Source organism: Heliconius melpomene, chromosome 20 (assembly GCF_056956725.1).
Source record: "Heliconius melpomene rosina isolate 202511_hmr_F chromosome 20, ASM5695672v1, whole genome shotgun sequence".
NCBI lineage: Eukaryota > Metazoa > Arthropoda > Insecta > Lepidoptera > Nymphalidae > Heliconius > Heliconius melpomene.
The window spans coordinates 2,392,345-2,405,372 of NC_140408.1; the positions used below are offsets into that span (position 1 = coordinate 2,392,345).

The following is a 13,028-nucleotide window of genomic DNA, read 5'->3' on the forward strand; positions in this document are numbered from 1 at the left end:
AATTCGGCTGAACGGCTGTGTTTTGTCCTATCAGAATAACAGAAAGAAAAATATTTTCATTGAATGATAATAAATATTTAATTTACTTATTTAAAAAACATACAAAAATTTAGTATGTAGCGGGATTTGAACTCGCGCCTCTTGGAAACTGTCCAAGCCTAACATTCCCGCCCCCTTAGAGAACCGACGTTCTATAATTACATTTATAAAATAGAATTATGTTATTATATTTATTATAGAAAATATATTTTTCCGTACCCACCGCTGCCAAAATCAAATATGAAAAACGTCAAGAGATAATGTAAATTACGTTATTAATATTCACACAGTTTTCGTCGCGTATAAAATTAAGGTGAATAATAAATGCATATTGACATGGGGCGAATGGAAAAATTAATTTTCATTTTCACGAACCATCTCCGTCAGGCGTGTGAGAAAGCTGTCAATTAATTAATTAATTATCATTAATTATTTCAGCAGTGACACATTTTTTATGTAATTTTAATATGTAAGTAGTAGTAAGCTGTCAATTCATTAATTAATTAACATTAATTATTTAAAAGTGACAATTTTTTTAAGGTAATTTTGATATTTTACTAGCTTTACAAGATTTTAATTTTCTTTTAATGTCGTCACTAAGCAGTAAAGTGAGGATAAAAAGTAAATGCTTTTTTTTAAATTACTTCATTGTTGCCTCTAATTATTCTGTACCGAAAGTGAAGGTCTCGAGCTTTTTCTGAAATTCAAGCTTAGCTTAGCCAGAGCCCTTTCATCTGATACCTCACGTGAACTAGCGGCTTTAATACCCAATTTTCCCCCCTTTTAATATTATTACTTTTAGGATTTAACCACATTTCTATAGTTTTCAGATCTTTTTCTTTTTAAAATAAAAAAAAATATTGTCTATGGCAATACGACAAAATATACGCTTAAATCAAAAACTCATAGATCTCTTTAACCTCATGGTTTTTCCTGCATAACAGGCTCAACCTAGTGTAAATACGTTTATTCCTGCGCCACGATGGCCTTTTAATATCGTACAGAATCTTAGTATATTTAAAGTATTAAATTAAAATATATTGTTACAGATATAAGAAGGATGTAGCAGCGATGTGTGCGCCGGCCACTGCGGCGCTGTTCTTAGCCGCGCTTGCCGCTCTACCTTGTAAAGGTAAATATATAATTCACATGTGTAATTTACACATTTTATTTATGCTTTTTCATTGACTCCCACAAATTTACTTATTTATTTGTGTATTTAGAGATTTTTTAATCTTTAATTCTTATCTTTTGTTAGAAAAACTCCGTGGCTAGCATCAGACTATTTCACCGCCGGGTAGACCATGACCAGAATAGACCATCCTCACTTCTTGCGCCCATGAACTACACTGAGAATATCTTTGAAAACTTTAATTTGATTGACAAAATTTAAACATTTAAAATAAAGTAATGAAATTTGTATGCATTACAAAATTTTACTGAATAATTGTACACACGCTTTCGTTATACGCAGTCATAATGTAGCAGCAATAAATACTTAATGTAATAAGTACTCGTACTTAGGGACATAGTCCCTTCAGTCGTACCACTTCAATTTCATGAAACATCTTTATTCAAATGAGGAACCTTTCTAAGACTCCATTGACACCCTTAAATATTTTAAATTTCAAAGAAAGAAATATTTATTCAATGAGCAGCTTTATTTTAATTGGAGACAATTTTTAGGGTTCCGCATTCAAAAGATCTCAATGATTACTTGAATAATTATGAGTCGGGAAAATATATAGCAAAATATAATACGTTATCTTTTAGAAATAATTTTATATATTTTTCTCTGGCGTTAAAGAGAATTTTGTTCGCGTAAAAAGACGCAAAATGAAATGCTGCTTTTCCTTTTGTTTTTCTTTTTGTTCCCAAAGGGTTCCGATTTCGATATCAGGAATTTTGATAAATATTCTCCTTTTCATATATACAATTTCCATGATGCCAATACTTACTTATTAAATCAATATCCCGCATAGAGAAGGATAGGCAGAGGGAACCTAGTAGACAAGTTCATACATATGTAAAGATAAATATTTTCCCATAACATAACGTTTAAAAATATTTTGACTTCGAATACTTTGCGTTAGAAACCAACGGCCAGTATTTATACGGAACACTTTTCATACGAAATGTACTCGGACGTGAAGAAATTTAAATTTTATGAGAATTCAAAACATTTAACTTGAAGAGTAGAAGGAAAATATGACGTATTTTAATTTATCGCGCAAAAATATCATAATTAGGCTCGATGCGGCATTTCACAAGCAAAACCGCTAACGAGGCTTATTAAATTTTAAAATTTATGCAATGGAAAAATGTAGCGTCAAAAAAGCCACAAAATACACGCTGAGCTGTGATATTTAAAATGTGTTCACAAAGATTTATTATGCGAAGGTTACTGGTTCAATTCCAGTTTCTTTTAAAATTTTTAAATATACACCTTCTACTCTCTCTACGTTTATGATGGTGATTTTAACAGTTTAGCTCGAATAACGTAATACGGGACGGTAGATATTTTTATTGATACAAATAAAATAGAGGTGTTACTTTTCTATATAAAGATACTAGCGGCCCGCTCGCGGTTTCACCCGCGTGAACTATGTTATTATTAATTTCTGTCTCCATGGCTACGTCCTAGTGACGTCTATGCAAAATTTGAGACTCCTAGCATTTAGTAACGAATGACAAAGACAAATGTCATTAGTAACGAAGTTTCATACAAACTTTCAACCCCAAAAACAACCCCTTAGAAGTCGAATATTACAAATTCCCGTCTTAGCGAGCACCTACCTCCTATAAGTAACTCCTATGCAAAATTTCAGATTCCTAGCACTTGTAGTTTCTGAGATTTCGTGATGAGTGAGTGACCTTTCGATTTTATATATATAGATAGATATTATGCAATTTATGTTATATATCTTTTTTTAGCCTAACATTTTTCCCACTTTATAAGTAGTAAAGTACATGTAGCTACTCGTAGTGTTTAGACACTGTTGGTTAACTTTCATCCCATTTTTGAATCTTTGACGTGTTGAATGGTATAACTGAACGCCGCGTTTTGTAGATTGGAGTGCGGAAATGGAAATAATTTAAATATAATCATTCCCTCGGGTGGGAGTCGACCAGAACTACCGCGCTTACAGCCTTTTATAAAAATGAATCATATCCATAATTATATAAGAAATACATTATACGATAAACAAAAAACAGATTGATTTCCATTAAATAACTCAAGAGAACTCTATAACAAAAGGAATCCTCTAGTTAACTAATTTTCTTGTTAAACACAGTACTTTTATCAACAAAACCTTTTAAATAAGAAACTTTGTCACGACAACCCGTTTAGGCGGCCTTTCGCAAACTTTCTACTCCAAGTTCAGCGCCGTAGGAAGTCTAATCGCGTTAAAACTTTTAAGAGTTTTTACCAAAATACTGAAAGAATTTGAACTCTAAATGAAATTCAATTTAAAAAATTGTAACTTAATAATAAAATTGTAAAAATAACTATAGACAAAAATATATAACCATTTAAAGAAAAACAAATTTCCTTTTTAACCTTCCAAAATAGTTTTATATTACTATTAGTTTTTCACGCTGTATCCCGCATATATATAGGGTAGGCAGAGGGAACGTGGGGACATATTGTTCCCATTAATACATTTTCGTATAATCGCACGCCACGCTCTCCCGCTCGCCGTTGATTTCTCCACTCAACATGCAATGCCTCCGGAATTCTGCGAAATGTCTTAATGGTAGCGGAGTGTCTTAACACTAGTTTCCCAAGTTCCCTTTGCCTACCCTGTTATTAAGGGATACAGTGTAAAGCTATAAAAAATGTATACTATGATTTAATAATAATCCTTCTACAGGGACAGACGCTGACACAACAATAATAGACGAAACCCAATCAACGACGACACAGCCCATAATCAACAAGGTCTACCAGATGTTGCATGCACACAATTCAACATACCCCAGCTTTAATTACTCACTGAACGACGTTCATACTTTGGAAGACAGTCCAAAACATTTTGGTATAACTGAGCCAAATGAAAATGAAAATTCAGTTATATATACAAACACATTACCTTCTTTGTGGAACAATCGGGTAAAAAGGCAAAAACATGTAGTTGATGTAAGAAATTATGAAAGTGAAGTTATCTTTGTGGATATAACGACTGAAGGAGGACCTTTGGCGTTGGAGAGTAGGAAGAAGTCAGGAGAAGCTGGCTCCAGTGCGCCGTTGCTGAATTACATTTTTGATACTTATTCAAATACACATCAGCACAGAAATGAGAGGTAAGGTTTTTTTATTTATTTTATGTTTATTTTGTTAACAATTATATTTATTTTTTTAACTGTACGCTGTATCCCGCACATAGCAGAATAGGCAGAGCGAATCTAGTGATAAGGCACTCTGTTATTAAGACATTTCTATACCATTTCCATCGAATGTACATGCATCACGACAGGCCTCATATTATATTTCTTTCTAAGCTAAGATAAGTAGGGGCTCTGAAATAACATTTTGACTTTACATTTGGACATGGTTATAACTTTTGAGGCAATCGTGGCGAAGTGCTAAGCGGGATAAAACGTGAGGCTATTTTTTTTAAATTAAATATAAAAAAAATACTAGATATAAATTCTTCACTTCACTGATTAAATCTAATACTATAGCAGAACTAATCCAATAAACACAAACTAAATTTGAGAGCGTCTTAATTTTGAGACAATATTATATTCTATTTACATGAACTTTGCTTGAACATTGTAGTGTTATTTAGAATTCAAATAGTTTATAATTCAATTTTCTGAACCAAATCCTTTTGAATGAATTTGAAGTTAGGATATCTTTAGAAATATTATATATTTTATAATATATACGGGAAATTATTAAGAAATAAAATTAATTGTAGTTAAGAAATTAGCGGATTTCCCTAGTATCTAAACAACAATGACTAAATAATATGTAGTTGTAGATAGTTTTTATACATCTTAGACATGTCAGTATAAATTATATTTCTTTTTGTTTCATCATTATCTTTTATAATTAATATGTTATGCCTAACATCCAAAAGAATATAGTGTCAAACACTCTTTTCTCCGCGGAAATGGCAGAACTCAATACTGCATTTTGTCTTACCAGTAAAAGAATAGAAATAAAATTTGTAATATAATTTTTCTTATTATATTTACATAAAAAATAATTGCCCAGCAGCGATGCACTTTATTAAAATTTTTTTCATTTCCAAACTACTTCGTCTGCAACGTTCATGCAATTTCTGTAGATTGAATTAAACGCACGTAGTTGTGTCGTAGGAATATTACTTTCCTTTTTTCTTTGTATTGTGAATGTTTTCTAAGTAATAAAATAGACATTTTTAACATTTCTTGCGTATAATTAACTAGCGACCCCCTTGCGGCTTCGCCCGCTTTTACTGCTGGATTATTCATATAATGTATGTTTGCAAAGCACTTAAGATAATGTGAAAATTAATTAAACCCTAATGCAACCCGCATTTTCGTAGTTTCAATAAGGATTTTCCAATTGTTTTACACAGCAAGGATTTTTTAGTAGGTACCGTAATTTTAAATCTGTGCTACTAATCTTTTCAAGTACTTATTAAAATATATTTAAATGACTATTTTTTAACGGAAGAAATTATAAACAAAAACCTACCTACTAATAACTACTACAAAAAATATGAAACCAATATGCTATAGAGGCAGGCGGGTTTTTTTTTTCTATGTGGTTAATGCTGAAGAGGGTATTCTGTCCCTGATGAAAAGCAAGCACGACGTGGCTGTCTGTGAGGAAAATTAAATAGAATACATCGGCCGTGAATCGAACGCCGGCCGCCCGCGTGGCAGGCGAGCATTCTACCACTGAACCACCGATGCGTGTAAGGCAGGCGGGCGCGGCGGACGCATGGCGAGTGGCGAGCCGTTTCGCAGCAAGGATTTTTTGATATTGTAACAACTTCTAAAGTACTTATTAAAATGAAAAACAGCAAAACACAGTTTTGATCTACATTAAATGACCAACTAATACACTTATTTATATGCTGAGAGTAAGGGATAAGTGAAACTTGAGTAACATACAGCTGATGTGTTAACGGCGTGATGTGTCAACAATTAAATGCGTTTTTCTCTAAAACTATTCGCAATTTCGAAATATTGTAAAAAGCAAATTTTATCTTCGTTTAACGTAGAAAATTAATAAAGTATTTTAAAGGATAAGGATTAATACCATTATGGAAAAATATCCCTTACAATAAAAAATATATTGAAATTACAATTTTTAGACAGAAATATGATCAATACACGTTGATCTTAAAAGATACGAATATGCTCTCGCGGACTTTTTTGTAGATCTTATTAAGAGGAACAATACTCCAGTACATTATTTTCATGTAGTACTTACCATTAAAGCAGCGCATGCGCGAAAGTGTCTCAACGGGTAGGACTTTATACACATTTATCGTATTTATGTTAATTTACATAAGAATGTACAAATAATAAACTATATATAAACCTTCCCTGAGAAATACTCGACCTAATGGTGAAAACCGCATCAAAATCCGTTGGGTGGTTTAGAAGAAGAAGAGTTAGAAAGTTCAGACAGACACGAAAAGCGACTTTGTTTTATAAGATATAGGATGATAAAAAAATATATATATTATTTAGATAATAATATAATATTTTTTTATTATTACCTTTCGATTTTATATATATATAGATTAGTATCTATACTAATCTATACTAATCTATATATATAAAATCGAAAGGTCACTCACTCATCACGAAATCTCAGAAACTACAAGTGCTAGGAGTCTGAAATTTTGCATAGGAGTTACTTATAGAACGTAGGTGCTCGCTAAGACGGGAATTTGCAATATTCGATTTCTAAGGGGTTGTTTTTGGGGTCGAAAGTTTGTATGAAACTTCGTTACTACAAATCAAATTTAGCATAGACGTCACTAGGACGTAGTCATGGAGACAGAAATAACATAGTTCACGCGGGTGAAACCGCGAGCGGGCCGCTAGTAATATAATAAAGATGAAGGATTTGTTTGGTGATTACCAAAGTTATAGCTAATCTGGATGCAAAAAGTTGAAGATCGAGCTCAGTGGCGTGCCATTGGTAAGGCCTATCTATGTCCAGTAAGATCCCAGCAATGGACCAGGACACACTGATGATGATGATGATAGCTAATCTTGTGAACGATTGGTTGGAAATAAAAAAAAATCATTTTTTGTGTTACATTGTCCATTTATGGAGGAAGGTTATAAGCTATATTTAAAAACTTCTAAGTAACCGATTCTACGAGTACATTTGAATAGAATTACTTCAAGCAGCTAGAAGTTGTCGTTAGTTTGTTATATGTTTGCTGATTCCCGAATATACATAGCTCTGCAGCTATCGCGATTTAAAAAATCAGGTTATTAATTGAAGTGGAAACAGCTCGCCTTGTTTGCTTTAGCTACTTTCATAGTAATGTGCCCTACGGCATTTTACGTTGGCGTAATGAAGCCGGTATTAAATCAATCTTGGTCTTGCAGAAGCGCAATCTATAACTTCGTCCCTCAAGATTCCTTAAGGCTAAATTTTAACGAAAATTAATATATTAGCAGTTGAAACTCAAACTTTTTAAAAATGTTATGCATGTTAAGAAAAATATTAATTATTTTATCAAAACTGGTGATGTACCTACATAATAATAATACTAGAAATAGGCTTAAATTTAGCTAAGTAAGATCCCAGAAAATTACCGAGAATGTTCTATAGCACAATTTAAAAGAGTTGTGAAAACACGTTTGCCTGTTAAAGGTTATTACAAAATTTGTAACATTATAACTGATAACACGCCTTGGGAAAGAAATGCTCGGTCATGACTATTTCAAAGGTATCATTGTCGCTGATAAATAAGTGTAAATCTGTTAATAATAACTGTTAATGAGAACGGAGTGTGTTAACACTAGGTTTCCAGGTTTCCTCTGTCTATTTAGCTCGTATGCTATGCGGAATACAGCGGTAGCTTAAAATAAAAATATCCACAAATAGAAAAGTCCCACTGGTGGAACTAGTAGTTAGTACCTATCAATTTTGAATAAAATTATTTGAATTTCAATTTTTCACACACACAACTCTTAGTCCTCCATCTCCATTACGCAAAGCCGCAGACGAATAAAACCAAAAGATATTAAATAAGTATATACTATAATAAAGTAACGAAATATTCTTTTGTACTTTTATATTTTTTTCTTCCAGGCCCGGCAACGGCAACAGCATATACGTAGCGGCGGGTCCAGAGATCGAAGCGTTGGTGGGATCGACCGCGCAAATGGACTGCAAAGTCGACGCACTGCATGATAAACTGGTAATAAGTATGTTACATTGAGTTATTTCGCTTTATTTTACTTGGTTTTTTTTTGCCCTTTATTTCAAACAAGACCTAGAAATTGAGAAATGTAATTTGAATTTCAATTTCCTACCAATTATTAATGTTTTGTTAATTACCAACTATTAATATTTTTTTATTTTCTTTTTTGATATATTTTAGAGTTTAATTTTCATGTAATAGTAAAATAGCATGAAACGCATAACCAACACCACCCCAGACATATATTATTTGCATTTTAATTTGCTAGAGCGCTTCAACGGTATTCGAGAAGCGCAAGTCCGAGTCCGATTATATAACATTTTTTATATTTATTTATTTATTTTTTGTACTCCTTCCGTTTCCGTAGGAATTTTGAGTTCGGATACCGGAAGGAAATATCAGAAATATATATATTTCATAGTGCTCATCTACTGAAAAATTAACTTTGAAAAACTTTGAAAAGCTCTAAAAAACCATTAATCACTTCAGAGTTCACACTATCGAACAATCAGAAACTGAAACGGGCGAAATCCCCTCACACGCGCGAACGGGATCAATTGTACCAGAATAATTGTGGCCAACGTTAATTACGTAAATCGCTTGCCCCTAATGTTATATTGACTATTGTCCTCGAAATTCCAAATTGTTCCATTACTGGATAAAATGGGTGATCTACATACATACATGGACACTGGGCTGGTCACATTTGCTGGAGAATCGATTATGGTTGGTTTAAATGCGTTCTGGAGTGAAAACCGCCTTAGCAAGCTTACTAGGTCCTTTTTAAGTTAGGTTCCAACAGTCAACAGTCAATATCGAGTTTGGAAGAGAACAGCTGACTGAGACACGAGCCAACAAGGCTCGATCCTCCTTGGAAGGAATGTTTATATTTGGATTACTTTTATTTCCCTTCTGGTAAATTAAGACGTAGGTGTACTTAAACGATATTTGGTTTGTTTGGTGGTTGTAAGTAAACGATATTTGAAGAATTATGTTTCAACATTAGGTCAGGTTAAGTAAGTCATTTAATTTTATGCGGTTTTTACTAATTTGAAAAGGAATAGAAGGAGGAAATATACTGATTTGAAAAGGGATGTATATTTATATACGGAAATAGACAAATAACCAGGTAATATAATACCATAGGTAGTCCAAGCGAAGCCACAAACTCAACACTAACTAAAAAAACATTTCCCAAACTAAATACAGATATTGTCTACATTAATCAAGCCTCTTGACACGATACAGCAAATTGAACTAATTTGATAATGTAATCTGATGTGAGTGTATGTAACTATAATCTAATTAATATGCAGTTAAATCGGCCGGTACAAATTGTTAGTGATATCCAATTAGCATTTATGGCGGTCGCGAGTGATGGATGCGTGATTAAAGCAACTAAATGTCAGAGTACATGAAGATTCTATTCCATCCTTCTTTTCCACTTTTCACCCATTTAAATATGGGGTGTTAAGAAATAGTTTTTTTTAATTCACGGTGTATCCCGCATATAGCAGGTAAGGCAGAGGGAACATGGAAACTTAATATTAAGACATTTCGTTTCCTATTGAGGCATTCAGTTCCCCACGAATTCTTTGGGAATTGCGTGTTGAGTGGAGGAGTTCAACGCCGCGCTTTACCACGTTTAAGGAAATGAAAATTTCAAATATTTCATTCCTCTGAGTGAGAATATAACTCACAACCCCTGCCTCCAAGCCTCGTGAAGCTTTAGCTTCAATACAATTATTGGAAAACAAAACAAAATCACTATACGAGTATTATCCCCGATAGAAGCACTTCTAATCGCCTCTGGCGGTTTAAAAGTTTAATTAAAACACAGCAATTAGCAGCGTACATTACACACATTGATGTTTCAACCAGAAACACCTTTCGCTTAGTAATCTCTGTAATTTTTTAAAATGGCTGGCGCGTGCGGTGAATATTAAAACTTTTTATCTAGATTGAAAATGTTACAATAAACGTTTTTAATTTAAATTCATAGCTCGAAAGGTTTCAGCATAGAACGTGATTTGTATAAGCTGTGCCATAATGTTTTTTTGATATTCACCTTCATTTCTTTTTAGTGTTTTAGAAAAAAATGGGGTAAGTTTATACATATCCTGGGTACTTTCAAATTGAATGTAAATTCCTACCTTTTTCAGTAGCTGACTATAAGCGCGACCAGTTTTGGTTTGATACCCACTAAGATGAATATGGTTCTTACGTCTTTCAGTTTAGTCTTGTCTTCAAAATGCTTCATACTATCTGCTACTTAAAGGGTGCTACAGTGTATCGAATTCGCATCAAAGGAAAAAAAAACGTTGAGTTTAGACACTAGATACGGAATAAGGCATTAAAAAGAAGAAAACATCCTATTAGACTATAATAAACATAATATTATAATAGCTAACTTATATTTTAAAACAAACATTATTATGACATAATTTGTTTCTTTAAATAAAAGCCGGCAACTGGTCACGTTTCGATCAATGGTTTTTCTCCGGGGAAATATACTCCATCCACCAGCAATACGTAGCTAATCGGCATGACCAAATTGATTTTTGATATTGTATTTGTTGAAATTATTCTGATTTCATATCTTATTTGTATTTCATTGTATTGAGATCTTTTTTTTTATTGGTTGACCTATATCTTTAATAATTAAAACTTTTCTTTTGTTTTCATATTATTTCGATTTCCGCTGATGTCCACGCTTAGATTTTTTTAAAGATGCTATAATTTGCATCGATATTATTATAGCATAGCCTAAATATACAAAGACATTGTCAGAATCTATTTTATTTAACAAAATGTTTTATTTATTCTAAAATGTATATATTTTCTATATATAAAATTTTAAAAATATATATATTTTAGTCCAACCATTTGCAATAAAAGCCTTATAATTTCTTTCTACCACACCAGGTGTCATGGGTAAGACGAAAAAACGATGAGTTGCCAATGGAGCTGCTAACGACCGGCACGCAGCAGTACACGGCGGATGACAGGTGCGATATATTTATTATATTTTGTACGAGTACATACTATGAAATGATTTATGAAACCCTATAGAAACCACGAAATGCTTATCAGAAATTAAATTATCTTTATATGTGAGATATTTTTATATTGTAACAGTGTGAGTTGATCCCGAACATAGCAGAGGTAGAAGGAACCAGAGAACATACTATTAAGACACTCCGTTCCCATCAAGACTCATCCGTTCCGCACTTTTCACCAGATTCTGGAAGCGTTGAAGGTTGAATGGCGGAATTCAACAACACACTTTACCTCGTTCATAAAATGTAATTAAAAAAAGATTAGTTTAGTAGATTTCGTGATCCAAAACAATACAAATTCTATTAACATAATAATATATAAAACAGCGTAAATTATTCGTGAAATAAAATTTAATTTCCATAATAAATGCCTGTAAACGTAAAATAAAATGTTTATTTCGTATTACCATATATATCAATAATTTTGTTCGTATAAATCGCACTAAATTGCCATGACTAATATATGTATAATAAATTTAAACCCTGTACCACCCCGTTTGCCCACAAATAATGAGTTTTACGGTTGTTGTTTTGATTTTATCTTTATTGTTATTGGTGTAATATTATTTTCCGCCATATTTGATTACCTGTGAACTAAGTATTTTATATGTATATTAGATAATTATACAGCTAGTTACATGTAGTTTAGCATTACTTTTTTTGTTCCCATAAAATTTCATAAAAGAAAAAGTTCTAGATTTATTTCTTCATTACTAGATTATAAAAATTAAGCTTAATCGTTTATTTTAATAAACGTGGATTTCTTTTTATTTAAAGATATGCTATTTTGACTTGTAGTATATTCAGAAATAATATTATTAAAAACATGAGCCACAGGTTCACATTTTACTTTTTACTTGTCCAATAGATACTAAAACTTGGAAACTAAAACTTTAGACAAAAATATTACTGTATTCTTCCAGATAAATTATGTTGATTTTGCGCGATAAAATATTGGCAATAAATTTAAAAGCAATTAAAAATCGACGATTTAAATCATTATATTTCGAAATCACCTGTATCACAAAGCCCGAATACCATAAACAATATCTTTCTTCATTGTAAGCCCCGTCCACCGCCTTTTAAATTGACCTACACATAAATCACCATACGGACGGCGACAGGTGGCAACATATGAGTCATTTGTTCCCATAAACCTGTCGTGTAAACCTGCCCTAGCTAACAGACGACGTACATTGAATTGAAATATAGGGCCCGCGCTGGGACTACGTGTGTAGAACGTGGAATGTATACCATACGTCATGTTATTGTATGAAAATTGTATTTTTTATTACTTTTACGTTGTAAGAAGTAATAAGGGAATAAATGGGTATTGTGATAGACTAGTTCATACTTTCGGCTTCGTCTGCGTATTTAAATTTCAATTATTCTACTCTTTGGCAGGTACAATAGGCTAGGTATTATAGCATAATACGTTTCTCGATAAATAGACTGACTATACAGTACAAAAATATTTTTCCAATTAGAATCAGTAGTTCTTGATATTTACGAGTTCAACTAAAGAAACCCTTCAGCT

At 32.5% G+C, this 13,028-nt stretch overlaps 1 protein-coding gene across 2 annotated transcripts in view; it reads left to right on the forward strand.

The window, feature by feature from the left end:
• LOC146527502 (uncharacterized) overlaps positions 1–13,028 on the forward strand; it is a 65,240-nt gene that overhangs the window by 43,204 nt on the left and 9,008 nt on the right. Inside the window, exons 2-5 of one of the 2 annotated variants that reach the window (XM_085205127.1) lie at positions 1,089–1,171; positions 3,915–4,344; positions 8,321–8,432; positions 11,355–11,440. In XM_085205127.1, the coding sequence (XP_085061253.1) occupies positions 1,111–1,171; positions 3,915–4,344; positions 8,321–8,432; positions 11,355–11,440 (689 nt within the window). In that variant the 5' untranslated portion in view covers positions 1,089–1,110. The remainder of the gene's footprint in view (positions 1–1,088; positions 1,172–3,914; positions 4,345–8,320; positions 8,433–11,354; positions 11,441–13,028) is intronic. The other variant, XM_085205128.1, reaches the window with a different exon arrangement.